The 17,631-nt window shown below is 36.4% G+C and overlaps 1 protein-coding gene across 1 annotated transcript in view; it reads left to right on the forward strand.

The window, feature by feature from the left end:
* Window positions 1-17,631, forward strand: part of CADM2 (cell adhesion molecule 2) — a 416,144-nt gene that overhangs the window by 351,262 nt on the left and 47,251 nt on the right. Inside the window, exon 9 of the mRNA XM_014947137.1 lies at window positions 12,756-12,875. Within this exon, the coding sequence (XP_014802623.1) occupies window positions 12,756-12,875 (120 nt within the window). The remainder of the gene's footprint in view (window positions 1-12,755; window positions 12,876-17,631) is intronic.

Here is a 17,631-nt window from a genome sequence, read left to right on the forward strand (position 1 = left end):
TACTGCTTTTCACGAAAGAAAATGCTTAAAATTAGTGATTTTGTTATATAACATATGGAAGATTTTAACTATTTTTTTTCCATACTGGAATACTGTTTGAAATTACTGAATTCAGAGTACTTCAGTTGAATTAAATCTGTATTTGTCCTGGTTTTACTTTTTCCCCCGCTCCTGGTGGATGATGCAGCAAAAGCTCTCTCCAGGTCCACTCCTATTTGAATAGATTTCCATTCTATTGGAATGGAAATCTAGTCTATTCTAGACTCCACTTCTATTTGAATAGAAGTTTTACTTATTCTAAAAAAACAGTAAATTTGGATAATGTCTTTAATAACGAACCACACTTGAAAATATTTAATTTTCTATGTGAATATATAATTGGCTGATGTGATAGTTCTTCATTTGTATTCCTTGTGTGATTTCTGGAAAGGAAATCATTGTGTGTTATTATTCTATTATAATGATTATTTTCTCCATATACAATAATTGCATAAAGTTAATATTTTATATGTTTGTATATGGGTAGGGAATCTACAATAAAATAATTATTGAATCAGACATACTAGATATATTGCTGTTCCTCTTTTGAAAAGTACTGCTTTAATTGATCTTAAGTGGTGTATATTTCTAAAATTTTGCTGTTGATTTTGTTATCACTGATTTGCTGTAGTAGCACAGCTTGCTCTCTAGTTTTTCTGGACTGCAAGCTTTGTTATTGCTTATGCCTCTAACATTCTTGAACTTTATTTCAATTAAACCTTTTTAGTTAAGGGGTCAAACTGTAAAATTACTGTGTCTAACATCATATGCAATCTTCATGAAAAAAATATAACTGTTAACAGAATAATTTCACTTGAGACTGATGACAAAGTTATAGTGTAACAGTTGCTAATGATCTTCTGTTTCCATCTAGATCATTTATTATTCACAAAACCCAAACCATAAAGAAATTATTAAAGTGACTTAGTAATTTTCTAAATTGAAATCTTTCCTGCACCATTAAGTGCTACGTGGAATGCAGATAAGGGTGTCCTGTCTCTATCTTTCTCATATGGTGCTTCTATAACTTACCTTTCTTTGGAGAATAGGTTGCTCAGATTTTCACTCAAGTCGAGAAAGGAAAATGAGATACTATGCAGTGATATTGCTTAAAATGTCAACAGGTGTTGCTAGCCTGGTAAGATATCAGTACCATGTTTTGTTCCAATTGAGATTGCAAACCTTGCGAAGGTATCACAAATCATTGGTTCTGAGCAAATGGAGATAGATCTAAATACTTTGGGGATATTGCAGACAGCACCCTGAGTCTGAGGAGGATAAGGAAAGCTTCTGTAAAAATTATGCATTTTTCTTAGGGAGCTTTGAGAGATTCTGTATCTAAGGTCTCTAATATGTAAAGATGAGCATAGAGACTCAGAGAAGTAGACAGTTAGGGATTTGATGATCCCAAACTGTTAATATTTCTAACATACACAATTTGATGTTAATAATTATTACTTCTGATTATTCTATTTTTGCTATTTGTAATTTTAATAATTAATGACTTGTGCACTTTTTCTGGAGCTTATTTTAGCCTACATTTCTATACCGTATAAAGGAAAAAATATTCAATAAAATATTTGTTACACTATTCTATCAGTATTTTACTTATAGCAAATAAGGTTTTCTTCCACCTTTGTTTTCAGTATTCCAGCTAAAAAAAAGATCAAACTGACAAAAATTTGAAATTTCCTGGAAGAAAATCTAAAAAATCTTCATAAGATCTTTCTTCACAGCATAGATTCAGTCTAAAATTGTGGTGGGACCCGAAGCATATGTAGCCCCTCCTCCAAAAGGGAAACCTCTAATCTTCAATCACAAACTACTTTTTCTAGCTCTTACTGCTTGAATTCCTGACCCAATATAATACAATTATCTTTGTTTTTTAATTAAAGCCACATTTCTTATTGATAAATCACATCATAGCCTTTCTGCACTGGATCTTCCTCTGTCTTGCTATGCCCTCCTGCTGCGAATTGCTTTGACTTTGTCTCAAAGATACAGAACTATTTTGACAGCTTTCAAGAAAGCTCTTTGCATCAATCCTTCTCTGTGACTCCCATGGAGAGGGGAAGAGACAGAAAAAACTAGCCAGGAGGACAATAAGGATATATCTCAAAACCATTTTCAAGTTGCAGGGCCAAAGATAAACAACACCACAAAACCATTGCTAGAACGTATAAGTATGGATCTACCAAAGTTGACAGAGTTGATTGGAATGGCCAGTGCCATATGGGGGTCTCCCCTGACATCCTGACTTCTTTCACAAGGTGTTCCCTCACTGGCACTAAGCAATCTGTAACCCCTTTTGAAGAAACTTAGCCTGCAGGTGCCTGTGAACAGGTCTCCAGATATCTGCTATGGCTGATGGAGTTCATGTTATGGTGTAAGATGGTGTGTTATTTGTGAGAAGAGTGGTCCAAACAATTTCCAGTCAGGATTGCTTTTCCTTTGTTAGAAGGCATGAAGACAGAAGATATATTTTTTTTTTTTTTTTTTTTTTTTTTTTTTTTTTTTTCTTTATCTGTTTTATACTCTAGCATGCATTTTCTTGACTTTTTCTTCTCTGGTCCCCACATATCTTGTTTATTCTTCAGATACACCCTTGAAGAAAAAAAAATTGGTTTTGTCTGGTAACCCCATGTTGGAGGAGGGTATCTTTCAGCTGAAACTACATGTATTAATCCTTATCACAAGTGAAGAAAGAAATAAACCAAAGTAGAGAAGGAAGGACAGAAAAAAGTTTGGCAGGGTAAAACTGCAGGAGTAGGTAAACTGTTTTACTCTTGAGGTATTGCTGTGGGTCATTGCACTGCTGTTTGTTTTTTTCCCTCTGTCATTTCTATTTTTTGTATTTTCTGTAGGTTTCCTAATCCTTGATTAGTAGGAGGCAGGGAGGAGTTGTAGGAGGCTAACATGCTGAAGTGCTGGTTTGCTGCTTGATTAAGAAGAAATGTGGATAGTTTTTGTCATTCACAAGCAGGAACTAAAATCTCTTTGCACTGCTTTGTATATCATTTTGTTCAAAATAAATTAACAGATATGACCAAGCATTCTTTATAATAAATACAGCCATATTCCATTGGTGAACTGTCCTATTTAATGGCTTGATAGTTAGGGTAGCGAATGTCTGCCAGTGTGAAGGGAAGCTGAATAATATGCGTGTCCCACCATTCATAGTAGTGTTTTATACAAAGCCAAAGAGTCATGAAGGTAATTCAACTACATGTATAGAACTCTTTGGAGCAAAAAAAGACAGAACACGAAAGATTGACAGGCAGAAAGATAGGGACTTGTTTTCTCAGGTAATGTGGTATGGTGATAAGAATGTTAGAATTAAGCGTATTAGTCAAAAACAGTGCAAAGGAGTGCAATAAACTATGTTTTAGGTTGCAAAAATGCCATTAGGTGATTTTCAATGGGATACAGCTATACGACTGTGATAAAGTGTCTCATATTAGTGTTGGACCTCTTTGATTTCATTCTGAAATAAAGTAATTTAAAATAAATAACATTCTCCTTTATCTTTTTTTGCTAACCTTAAAATTATTGCAGTGAGTTTCGAATTGTTTAAGCAATTTCAGTGATTTGTCCTGAATTTTTCAGAAAAATGAAAGTAACAGCCATAATAAAATAGAGATCAGCAATCTGTTTACCTCCATTTACTTTCAATACTTGTCTCCTTAGTGGGGAAATTTTAGAAAATTCTCCTTGGCCTCTTTCTTCTTCGTAATGCAGTTCTGGCTGAGCTTTTTGAATTTTTTTTGCACAGAAAGAGTCAAGTGTCATTCTGAGAAAGCTGTCATCTTTGCTCAAGGCTTCTGGTGTCTGAATTTGTATTGTACATTAGCTTTTCCTTATAGGTTTTCAAGGGCCAGCTGTCAGTACTTAATTTAATTTTGAATACTCCTATTTTGTGGCTTGGAGAAACAAGGAAATATGGCTTGTCTGTTTATTTAAAAAGAATAAAAATTAACATCACACCCTTAATGTGATTTTTAAGCAGTGGCAATGGGCCTAGAACACCATATTAATGATGATAGAATGCTGCACTTTTGGGGCAAAATGTGCTGGCTTTATACATACAAGATGTTTGGTGGCTTTTGTGGTAACATTTTGTCTTGAATGCAGTGAAATCGGCACTTCAGTTATAAGGACAACTGCTTTTTTATAAATAGAGTTTTAAGAGGTTTTGTTTTCTTTTGTGTTTTTGATTGCTTTGGGGTTTTTAGTAGAGGATTAAAATGGGACTCGGGAGATCTGAACTCCCCTGTCAGGCTCAGAAGTCTGTAAAATATAAGACATTCCACTTAATGCTTCTGTGTTAATTTCCGCAGCTGTGAAATGGGAATAATGCTACCTCCTTTTCCCTAACATTTGGTCCGTGCTGTCTAAATAATGATCTTACAAAACGTCAAGGCAGAGATCCTTTCTGTACTGCATATGTATTTGTTAATGAAGAGTTGTGAACAAAATCAAGACACACATAGATGTCTTTTTATAAGTAAAGCAACTTCATTTGAGGCTGTAATCTCAAACAATGCTCTAAAACTTTACCTTTTTATTTAAAATGTTGAATTACAAAATTCTTAGCCTATTGCATGCTCTGCAAATTTTACCTAATTTCTTCCAGGCAAGTTACATAAGCGTCAGTGATTTTCTCAGTGCTGTATTTGTAACTGCTTTAATTAGAAAGATGGACTTTTATACAAGATGGAACTACTCCCTTAAAATAATAGGCTTTATTAATATTACTTCTATTAAATGGGAAAGGACTTTTTTTTAACTACTAGCAAAATTTATGGTAACTTTGGAAAAAAATAGGTCTTACAGTATATTTTTTGAGTAATCTGAAGTATATATTGTATCCATATTAACTCCAGAACATGGTATATTAATCCTTCTGTTGAATGCTTGCTTTGATTTGCCCTTAGAGGTACATCTTGCACTAATAACCATTAATAAAAAAAAACTTGGAGCACTTGAAAACAAATTCTCCAATATTAAAGAATTTGCCTACTTGAGAATTTAGTTTCCTTGTACTAAGATAACCTTCAATAGCTAATTATCAGGTCAAGTTATTATCTTATCAAATTTATCCTTTTATGTTCTCTGTGTATCACCTGGTTTTAGGACAATTAGAAATTAAGAAATAATGCATTACAACCTATTTTTCTGCAGTACAAATTTTCTGCATGACAAATGTCATGTAATCTGCCCCACCAATACTGAACAACAATAGGTAAATGTGTTGAGAGATACTACATTATGTCACTTTTTATTCTTCTGCTTCACTGAGAGCAAGAATGGTGAGCTTTTTAAATGGCTAGACTGGTGATAAACAATGAGCTTGATGGACAGTGAAATGGGAGCGTGTTCCTGCATCCCAGGGCCTTCATTGCAAACTTCTCTTTCTGTTTCAAGGGAGCTGCAGTTAAAGTGCTTTTGCTGATCACAAATTCAGTAGAGTGGTGTGGGGAGTAAAATAATCCCTAAAGTAAGCACTGAAGGCTTCAGAGGTCAAACCCTACACTTTGAAAGTAATCAGCCACTAGTGCAATATTTAAATGTTCATGTTAGCTGCTTTCCTGTGAAATGCTTGATTCAGATTTCCTGTGGTTCCTATGTGCAACTCCACCAACTATATGTGCAACAGACTACTCTAGTCTCCAGGTGACAAAGTCTCATTTGTGGCAACATCTGTGCTGTTGAAAAAGGTCATAGTTTTCTAGCCAGGAAAAAAATGAAGAATGCTTTTGTGTGTGTGTGTTTACTGCTACTCTTTGAATTTTAGTACTCATGAGCATTATACCATGCATAGACTCAGTGCCCACTAAATCCCAAAGTCTGTTCTGTGCAAGGGGAGAGGTTTCAGATGAAGGTTGGGGCTACCTCCACTCAGCATGCTCACAGAAGGTGGCAGAGGTGGGTTTTATCTAAATATCTCTCCCAACCTGCCTGACCCAGGGCCCCCAGTGTGTGAGAGCTGGCCTGAGCCCATGCAGCCCCACATGGGAGGAGAGGAAACTCACAGAGATGGTCACTGCACTCAGTCCTAAGAACTTGTCCTTCCTTACCATGTCCTTCCTATCACATTAAGGCACTTCCTTGCCATTACATCTTTCTTGTCACCTTCCTGAGAGCCACAGCTACTTGTTTTCTGTCAGCTTGCGCACCTATCTTGAGCCCGACCTGGCTATACTGGTGGAAAATTAGCCTTTCACACACCTGTAGTCTTTGTGAGTCCTGCTGTTGCTCTAGTGCACAAAATAAATGAAATATTCAATAGAGGAGTTGTTTCAAGACAATTAAGGGCAGTTAACTTTTTTTCATATTTCAATGTCAAATAAGATGGCATAATCAGAAATAACTTCCTACTACACCTTGTTTTTTCATATTCATCACATTTTTTATTTTGTCATAAGCAATTCTGGTCAGACTATATGTTGTTAAGTGTGCCATGGTGTGATACCAGGTCCTCATTTTAAAGAATGAACTTTGGGGTGACACTGTGCTGCCAATACTAAGTATCAATATTTAAATGGGCTTTGTTCTTTTGAGGAATATTCTCAACTCTCTAAGGATAAAATTTGAGCCAGAGATATATAGATACCAATTTTTTGCTTGGCTGTTTAAAAACAGAAGAAGAAATCATCGTCTTTTTTTGCTATAATTTTGTAATATCTCATCCTCCTTCATTTTCTACTGAAACCTATTGCTTTTGAAATAGGAAAAAAAAATCTCAACCAAAATATCAAACTTTCTATAAGAAGAGAGAACTATTATTCTTCCCAGTTCCTAATTTAAGAAAAAAGAGCAATGAGATCAGAATCCTAGTATCTCTTATGACTTGATTTTTTTTTTCCCACTGTCCTGACTGTGCGACCAAACTATGTTTAATCAAACTTTAATGTGCTGTCCCACATCTTCTAACATTTAATATAATCTACAGGCCCATCAAATGTCTTAGAATCACGTGACTATGGGAATTTATTTTCTCTTCTTTCTAAACTGCCTAGCGTTTTTAGCCCTCCTATATGTCTTGCATTATGAACTCATCCACCGGAAGTCTCCAACGGTTTTAACTAGGGATCTAGATCTACATGGAGCTTTTGTTAAAAGGGTTTGGGTATTTTTTAATGACATCTGATTTTCTAGCAAAAATGTCAAGCACATAATTGCCATTTCAGAGTTTCATGAATCTGAATCAATTAGTAAAAAGAACCCCTTGACCTCATGTCCGTAAGCCTTCATGATCATTCAGTCTAAGTGCTAAGGAGCTATTGGTACATGATATTCAAGCTGAATGATCCTTTTCTTCAATCCCGTTTTCTCAGAACAAGTCTGAATGCGGCTTTCTTTGAATTTAAAACCTTGCTAAATTATTTAGTACTACATACCACAGACTGATTAAATTTTGCACAGAGTAGTGAGATTGTTTCCCAGGTAGGTCATCACTCAGTTCAGTTTACCACTTAAAATTTCTTTCATTCTCAGTCAAAATACAGCAAGGACCATCCATCATTATCACTTTGTCCTTTAATTTTTCTGTCAGCTTTTGTCAAGCTTGAAACAAAAGCCTTTACATTTTTATCAACTGCAGCTATTGTTGTCTGAATTGTGCTCAGTCATTTCAGAATATCACTTGTGTTTTTACCAAACGAGTCAAATATTTTCAATAGGTCAAATCTATCTTTCACGTAAGCCTGCTAAACCAAACAGAACCATTTCTCATTTCTTTGGAAATGGAGAGTAAAAATGCTTAGGGCCAAATTGGCAGTGAGAGTAAATTGTCCAGGCTCCCTGCACTTAAATGGATGAATGTCTTCTGCCTTAGTAAGAAGAATGTGGCGTCAATTCAAGAAAGAAGGAGAGGCGAACAAGTACTTTTGATCAGGAAGGGCCTGACAGTGTTTTGGGCTGATCTTGTACAACGCCATTCATAAACAGATTACATCTGTGCCTCTGCTAAAGAGCAGCCTCCAGACCAAACCAAGCATTGTATGCTCCTCCTTTCTCCACTGTTAGCTTGCAGTCAGCCATCATATTGCCTGCTGTCTGCCTTCACCTTGCCAGTGCTCATGTATTTGGATGGCAAGCTAGCAGACAGTAGTGGCCGTGAAGAAGGACTTTCTAAAACTTTCCACACACTTTTCTCTGCATCCACTGAACAGTGACATCACTTCAGGTTCTCACTGAAAAGAGAGTTCCTAGCTGAGCATTTGTTTCTCAGCTCAAATGCCCCTGTGCCCCTAGAGAGAGGTTAGGAGCCCATCTCTTTCATTGAAAATCCAATTCAGGCCTTACCTGTTATAACCTGTGGGAACATAAGTGAAAAACAGTTGGGACTGGAGTCAGTTACTACTCCCTTTGGCATGAAGTCTAACCCCTTTCTTATTTTCATCAGCTTTTATGGAAACAATTAGTTCCCTGTGAATTATTTGCATTTCAGAGGTAGCAAGGTGATGAAATGAATATCAACTTAAATACGTTATTGAATTTTTGACTGTATATCTGTCTGTCAACAAACATTCATTTTAGGAGTGAGGTTTCAAAATTAACGGTGACAATTATTGCTTGGCTTCTAGATCTCTGAGCATGCCTTTCCTGTCTTCTTGGGTTCCCCATGTGCAAAATATAGCCATTTTCAGCTTCACAGGGGGCTAAGGATTAATACCTTAGTAGTATTGAAATAGCAATCTGGTGCATTGATTTGGGTATGGCTGCTTGAATTAACAAGTTCCACTACACAAGGTCTCTTGGTCATAATCATCCTCTGTATTTAGTGACATGAGAGTCATAAACAAAAATTTGTATTTAGCTAAATGTTGTGTACCACTAGATTCAGAAATTACAAGGCAAAAAAACGGAGTTAAGTTTCACTCCAACACAGGTTTCTTGGGCAGAAGTCTGCAAATCCATCCTGTTAAGTTCCCTGTTGGAATGGGTCCAGCGGAGGTCCACAAAGATGATCAGAGGGCTGGAGCACATCTCCTCTGAAGACAGACTGAGAGAGTTGGGGTTGTTCAGCCTCAAGAAGAGAAGGCTCAAAGGAGACCTTATAGCAGCCTTCCAGTACCTAAAGGGGGCCTACAGGAAAGATGGGAAGGACTCTTCATCAGGTAGTGTAGTGATAGGATGAGATGTAATGTTTTGACTGAAAGAGGGGAGATTTAGATTAGATATTAGGAAGAAATTCTTTACTGTGAGGGTGATGAGACACTGGAACAGGTTGCCCAGAGAAGTTGTGGACTCCTCTTCCCTGGAAGTGTTCAAGACCAGGCTGCATGGGACTTTGAAGAACCTGGTCTGGTGGGAGGTGTCCCTGCCCATGGCAGGGGGGTTGGAACTTGATGATCTTTAAGGTCCCAACCCAAACCATTCTTTGATTATGTTATTCTTGACAGAGAGTTCAAGAAGACGAATCTATGTTATCCCTTTGATGGTGTGTTTCTGAGCAGCTGCCATCATGGAGCTCTGGATAACATAACATGTGCCTCACCAAAAGCATAAGTGCCCTGCAGTAAAAACAATGACCAAAAGTTCTACAGAATGAGGAACAGGTCAAATTATAATTCCCTTTTCGGGCATGAAAATTAAACAGCACATCCTTTTTAAAACACAGTCATTCATATGCCTTAAACAGAAGCCTATGCTGTTGAGCATCAGTTTATACTTGTAGTCTGTCTGATTTTGGGAGCTACCAAACCTGCTTACATCCTACACCTACAACACACTATGAGAGAATGAATACATAACATTATACTGTACATTACACTGTACGTTACTTCTCTTTTTCCTATAGTGCATATTCTTCATTCTCTTGGGGTGAGGCGGAGGTGTACACTTAAGTCTTTTGAATGTGGGACTTGGGTGGTTTCTCAGAAAGCTAATCTGTGCCTGCATTTGGGCTGTCCAAAATAGGGCTTAAGGATGGGATACAGTCCACAAGTTCCAAAATGTATTTTCTGGAGAGCTGTTCTGTTACTTTACACATACTTTCCTGTTGCACACTCATGTCATTAAAGAAGTGATTCTACTAGGCAAAGCCTTGAATTTAAGCAGGTATGAACCAGGCATTTCTAGAGTCTGGAGCAGACTTAGATTTCATTGCTTGGGCAATGCAGTGCTCTTCAAGCTGCTCATTCCTGTTTGCTATCTGGTACTGTAGTCTTTGAGAGCAAGTAGTTGTAATGCTGTGAGCAAAGCAGACCAACTGCAGTCATTTGCATGATGAATTTCCCCTTACTCTGCTAAGAAAGAAACGAAGTCAATGTTATCACTTGTATTTATGTTTCTCTTGAGAACATATGTTTTCCTTTGAGGCTTCTGACAAACTGCCATTTTGATGTTTGGCATCAGAGTTTGTGACTCTGATCAGGAAACTAATTTCCACACAAGTTTTCATTATTCTTGATCTGATTAGAGAAGATAAATCTATCACATTTGTATTAATACATTGATATATTCTAGTTCTTCTTAACTACCCTGTTTCCTAGGTAGCCTTTCTTTTAAAATAAGAAATTTTGTTGGAAATACTTCAATCAGAAGAGAATCTAGAAAGCAATGAACTTCTGAATTCACCAGTGGCTCATTTAAACTTTTATGTGGTAAAATGGGTAGACGGTGTGTTCGCAGAACAGAAAGCACTGTCATAAAACCATAACTGTATTTGCCAGTTGCAGTTAGCTTGCCATTGCATAGTCTTAAGTAAATGACATAATTAAGAAAAATAATTAATGGAACCAGAAGTTATACTAATTAGGTTTTACGTACAAGACTTGTAAAGCTTTCCAATAAACACGGCTTTGCTTCCTTATGAAGTAGGTGGGGTTTTTATGTTTTATTTCATTTTTAGGAGATATTTATCAGGGAAGGAGTTTCCCTTTATGAGAAGCAATTGCATAGATCAGTACATGTGGCATGTATCTATTTAACATGTTAATTTATTTCTAATGCTTGTTGTACTCAGTTCTGTTTAATTATCGTGGTACTCACATTGCAGGTAATGTTACCATTTTCCCTGAAGATTAATGTGGCTAGACAGTGGGCTTTTTTAAAAGCCTATTTTAATTTTTCTGGTTTGGGAATATTTTGTACTGAGAAACAGATTAAATATCAGTATACAACAGATGAAAGATGCCCTTTCCTGATGGCTTTGAAAGTGGAAAATCCCACAAGTATAGATTCCAGAGAGAATAGTTTGGTTGTTTATCAAAACCAGAGAAATACATAAAATTGTAGGTGACCCAAAAATCTTAACTGACAAGAAGATTTAAAGTGGCAAAATAAACTGTCACTCAGTATGAAAATAAGGTAAGCATGTTAATTTGAAGTCTTAAGAGAGTAATTACACGATGCTGAACTCAAGGACCTCATGTCTGAAATTTGTTCTGCGGGGCCCAATACTGTAAAGCTCTGAGCTACTTCAGCTTCCATTGATTTCAGTCAGAATTGATGGTACTCAGAGACCAATTGCATTTCTTTCCACAGCAAGAGAAGACAGATCATGGGTCAGATTTTTACTCTTTTATTGCATTAAATAGCACCCTTCAGAAATATTTCCACTGAAGTCAGCGTGCAATGGGTTCCTCACCATCAACTGCTAAGAAACTAGTCCGTTTTCTTAAAAACCTGCAGTATAAATAATCTGAAAAATGTCAGATGCTTTTTATTTCCTCACGGAAATGCTTTTCTCTAGTTCTCTTCAGGGCTTTTGTTTGTTTGTTCTTTAAAACCTGCAACCACATTATAAGCAAAGTGATGCTGGTCTTTATTGCTTTTGGCAGTGTAATCAAAGTATTTTCTGTCTGTACATCTGGTTAAGTTCTGCTCCAAACTGGAGCATTTTGCAACAGACGTTGTTGGTTCCTCTGCAGTGAAGCAGCAGCATATCTAAGGCTGGCATACCTGCACTTAATTGAAAAGCTGAAGGGTTTTGTAGGATGCTGTCATCAGGGCTATGATTTTTTTCTGTCTTGTGTACACAGGTGTTTTTATTTAATAGTAGTATTATTAGCATTTCTGACTTTTTAGTTTTAAGCTGTTTTAGAGACATACTGATGTGTGTATTAATGATAAATTTTAAGTGTTAAGGATGACTGAAAGATGACTGTGCCTGCTAATTAGGGTAAAGATTTTGAAATATATTCTGCTCTGGATCTTAGCAGACAACTGTGTCTTAAACAAATGTGTGGGAAGAAGAAAAGCAATCCGGAAAAAGCAGCTCTTATAGTTAGTAGCATTTTCTCCCCTTTTTCCTTCCATTGAGTCTGTCTGAAAGTGGGTGTTTTAACATACAGCCATTTCTCGTTAACATGTGTGTGTTTATTTTAGCATGATGGTGTTGTTTTTTCATCTCCCACTCTGACACAGCATGTTTCATCTGTATATGGTTTCTACTATATGAGACATTTAAAATGGCTCAGTGAAGAAATAGATTCTTGTCACTTAAACAGTCACTCTCCAGATCTGTGGAAACTTGGTCATTTTAACAGCGTTTTAAATTCTGTATGCTAGAAGATTGACTATAAAAATTGAGAGTGATATAATGTCAAGAATTTAAAGGTACTCCGCTGTACCCATAATAATTTATGTTAATCATATTTTAATTTAGTCATTTTCAACATACTTGTATTTACAAATTAAACCACTATTATGGTTCTCCTTTGTTTGCATGATATGATTTTATTTTATATTTTTTTTCCACTCACCAGATGTTTTGAACACTTTGCTTCCCACTACTGTCATCCCCTCCCTTACCACTGCAACAGTCACAACCACTGTAGCCTTAACAACCAGCACAACCACATCGGCAACAGCCATCAGCACCAGAGGTACAGTATGCTTCTTTGTTATGGCCTGAAAAACACATTATAAATAGGAAATTATAGGTTTGATTTTTTAAGAAGGATAGAAATTGCTAGAGAGAGTTCACACACTTCAGTTCAATATATATATTTAATAGAATATTCCACAGAATGGTACATGGTTAAGAAAGATTCCATATGACCTTGAATATTTTTATTGCTCTAGCAGTGTGTATGTGAACTTTGACAGGATGCTTAGATTATTTGTATACATTTGCATTTAATTTTTTTAAGGTTAGTAAATTAACTTTAATGTTAAATGCAAGCAAGCTATTTTTAAATAAACATGACCTTTTAAGACTGGTTATTCTGGGTGCTAATGTTTAAAACAAGATAGGTGTCTCGGCACTGGAATTACTGTTGATGTAATCTTGCTTGATAACAAAGAGACATCGCATTACATCATCTACGTAACTTAGGGGTGGATTTATCTTACGAGAACTAGGGTAAATGAGCTGAAATTTCTCTCTCCCCTCTCACCCTCATCCCATTGGTTTTTGTCTGTTATTGCTTTCTAAATGTCTCAAGTAATGCTTTCCTTTTTTATGAGTCAGCGTAATTTTACTGTTGTATCCAGTGGCTGATCAGATAATTGTTCAATGGCAAAGATGTGTGTGTAAGGTTTCACAGATTATCGTCTTCTGGGTAGCTAGTAGTCTCTCATGGTGAGTGAAATGGCAGAAGGTTCTTACGTGGTCTGTTGAAGGCTTTCTTTGCGCAAGGAGAGAGGAAATAATACTCACTTATCACACTGCAAGTATTCACAAAATGAGTTATAATTATCCTAGGAAAGTTAAGACAGAGTTATGAAATCTTTTTCTTTCTGGAAGCATTGTTACGAATCAGCTGTAGTGACCTGCCTAACTTGCAAGAATAAGCGGAGCTAAATGCAAGTCCGTTGTATAAACAATGTGATGGTATCAGATCACCCAACTTCTTCCTCTATATGGCATTGATATCTTAATATTGCGACCTTCATGAAATAACCTGACATCAAACTTAAAATTAAAATGTTAAGCTTTAGTATTACTTATAGTGTGAAAAAATATCGTTCTTTTAGTGAAAAAATGTTATAGCAGTCCTTACCCTCCAGACAAAAAAAAAGGATAGACCATGGAAAACCACCCAGTGCTCATGGGTTTGAGCAGCTGCAAGAGGAACATTTCTTGAAAAGCAACAGAATGACAGGAATTATCATGTCTTTATAAAAGAGTGTTTTGAGTCAAGCAGTAGAAGCTTCCTGGCTTTCTGAGGGCTTGGATATTGGAAGGACAAAGTGCTTGGTGTGCCATGTTGGTCTCTGCCGTCCTCAAGGACTTGTTTTCTTCTTCTTGTTACATGGTCATAACTAAACTATGTTGCTGTTGTGATTGTATATTTAGTCTACCAATGTTACTAAGGCATTCTCTTACCTCCTAAGTATGGTTTAGGACCTCATTTTTCTTTACTCTGAAGTATTCATTTTCACCATTTTTGTGCCTAAGATCAAGAGAAAGATCTGGAAAAGCAGAAACTTCTAAGCTTCAGCTCTAACACATATGAGAACACATGCCATTTGATGCTACAGTTACAAAAAGACACTGCTTTAAGAGAAAGTAAAAGAAGGAAATCTGGGTGAAGGGGATCAATCCCTAAAACATGAACACTAACATTTCCCAGAAAAAGAAGTGAATGCAGCAAAATGGCTGAGAAGATGAGACTGCTCCTACCTCAAGGAACTGGTAGATATGGTCTCTTGGGCAGATGATCTCAGAGACAAAGGAATGTGGGAAGACTGTTTCTTGAAAAGCTTGTGCTGAAAGGAAAATGAGTCTGTCCCAATGCAGAGGAGAAATAGGACAGATGTAATAGACTGACGAAGTTGTCTGTCTAACAATAGAAATCAAGTCACAAAAATGTGAAGAGGAGATTACTATAAGCATAAGTCATAGAGTATATCAATGTGGAAGAAACAGGAAACCAGGTATAAAATCAGGAAAAACAAGATGCAAAATTAATTGCAACTAGCAAGGTGTGAGAAATTTAACAAAACAAAAGGGTTTAGAAGCACATTAGATGAAAGACAAAAATAAAAAAATGTAATGATGCTATTCATGAATGATTAGGACAAGGCTGAAGTAATTGGGTTTATCCAGCAATGGATGACAACTGGAGTGCTGTTTCTAATGGGGTGTCACATTGAAAGATGACCACAAACAGAGACAGATCAAAGAACAAGGACAGGAAGTTTAAAAATATGCTCTGTGAGGAAGCAGAAAGCACCAGTTTGTTTGGTTTTGCTTTCAAAAAAGAATAGTCAATATGACTCTGTAAAGGGGTTTTTTTGCAGTTCAATGAGGAAAACGAATCCACTGAGATAGTGGCAAAGGCATTTAGTGGGGAAACTTTCTAAATGCACAGGAGGCAATGATGCAGTGTAGCTATTGAAATTCTATGACTGCCTTCACCCTTGCTCTTTTTAAACATTCTTGATTCTCATGGCAGAGGAAAATGTACAAGATGTTTACCTTAGGTCGCTTTGACCCCTGTCTTTCTTGGACCCAGAAACAAATAATGTTCATAAACTTACAGTGAATTTTTGTGAAGTCAGAGTTCTGCCATCCTAAAATATTAGACTGAACCTTATCTAGATTATCAGAGCACCAACAAATCAGAGGTACAACCTGCATATGAGCCACTTTGGAGAGGATTAGATTTTCAGTAGTATCTGTTTCTGCCAGAGCAAAAAATACCACATAAACAGGTTTACCTTTGACACTTCTGCTTCTTATTCCAATAAGATTTTTGACATGAAGAAGTATATATGGACATAGAGCTGAGAAGTTATTCATATATGATCAACTTTCAAAACATTCTTTTTGGGTTGCATTTTGGCTTCCAGGTATGTGGAAGCAGCATTTCTCTTTATCTTTCTTTATCAGATCTTGTTTGATCATGCCTTAAAAATACAGAAGTTCACCCCAGATGATGGGGTAGTAGATACCAATTAATAATATCTTCCAACTGGATTTCCAATAGCTGACATATATTCTAAAATTATGATTTGATACTTTTGAATCACCTCAGGTAAATTTTATAAGACATTTCTCTCTTCCGCATGACTTTTACATAGTCCACCTTGAGGATATGTTACTCCACATTCAGTCAGCAGATGTATCATTATAGGAATATGATACAGGATATAAAGAGCCCAGAGAGTCTGTAAATCTATTTAAAATTATGATGATTGTATTTCATCATTACCAAAAGCTTGAATTAACAGGGAAAAAAAATCTCCAAACCGTCATCAGTTAATTCTGGAACTGTGTGACCCATCTCTGTCTTAATTTGCATGGCATTTAGTAAACAACATGAAAAAAAGCTACTGATCCAGTTGGATGACAGTATGATAATTCATAAACATCCTGTTTAGTCAAACTTTTCAGTTTCTCAGACAAATGTATGCTTGCTTTTGTGCTCAGTCCTTCAGGAATTAATTATTCTTTTACTGCTACATTACCTACTAACTCAAAAAATCTGAACACGATTTGATGCCAGTGAAGAGTATTGCCCTTCATATATTTGTCAAGGGTATCTTAAAACCTAATAACCGTGATGAGGAATGTACAATAAAATGAGAATAAAACGTATGAGAAGAAACAATTCTAGAGTCTATGGAAAGACTAATTGTACATTATATGAGTAGTTTCCTATCTATCAGATTTATGTAATGTTATTTGTGAAAACTGTGCATGGATCCATGCTAGTGTTCCTTTTTGTGAGTGGGAAGAGACACAAGAGGATTGTGGGTTTGCCCCCACTAGTGAAACAAGGGATGCCTCCCTTGGAGAAACTCCTTGTTAGCATGAAGTTAATTGAAATGCTTCTGTGCCAATCTTTCGAAGTCCTATAAGTGGAGAGGGAGTGTGATTAACAGTCTAGAAGACACCACCTCAAGCCAGAACAGCTCTGTTTCTGGATAAAACCCTCCCACAGGCTGGCATTATATTAATCACCCCTGTACACACCTGCTGCGATTTTTTTTATATAAATTCTTTTCCTGTCAAGAAAAAAAAAAGTCAAAGCAGTTATGAAACTTGGTAATTTTGACTTATTCTTGTTACTGAGGATTGAAATCTCACCATCCTATCACCACCCCCTCCCCCAAAATAGGTACAAAAGTAACATTGCAAGAGTAACCCAAACTCAAAAGATAGAACCATTCATTTCAATTACATGCATCAGGGTGATTCAGTCTCAGCTGACTCACTTGTATAATGACTGTGCCAGAATGTTCAAAGCTTTATATAGCAACGCCGAAAACATCTCCAGAAGTCATTGTGTATAGCAGAGATATGATGCTGCTCCCAGGCAGCTGCACGATGAAGTTCAAGAGTTTATTTCATAGTCAGGGTGACCACAAAGCCAATGAATGTACACATTTATATATGAATGAAATCCCTGCTTTATTATAATCCACTTTACTTTTATTGGTTTTGGCTCTGATATAAAAGAAAGATTTCCTAAATGAGGTCTGTGGAGCTAAGTTTAGAAGAAGAGTTTACAGTGAATTAAGGAAGGGTTTGAGGATGTGATCATTTTGAAATCTATCGTGAATTTAATTTAAGTGTGTATATTTTTATTTAATACCATAAATTTCAACCATCTTTGCTAAAAATGACATTACTTTCTTTATTTTCCATTTTTACCTTGGAGTCTATATGGGGGGGGGGGGGGGGGGGGG

This window comes from Calidris pugnax, unplaced genomic scaffold (assembly GCF_001431845.1).
Source record: "Calidris pugnax isolate Ruff unplaced genomic scaffold, ASM143184v1 scaffold95, whole genome shotgun sequence".
Classification (NCBI taxonomy): Eukaryota; Metazoa; Chordata; class Aves; order Charadriiformes; family Scolopacidae; genus Calidris; species Calidris pugnax.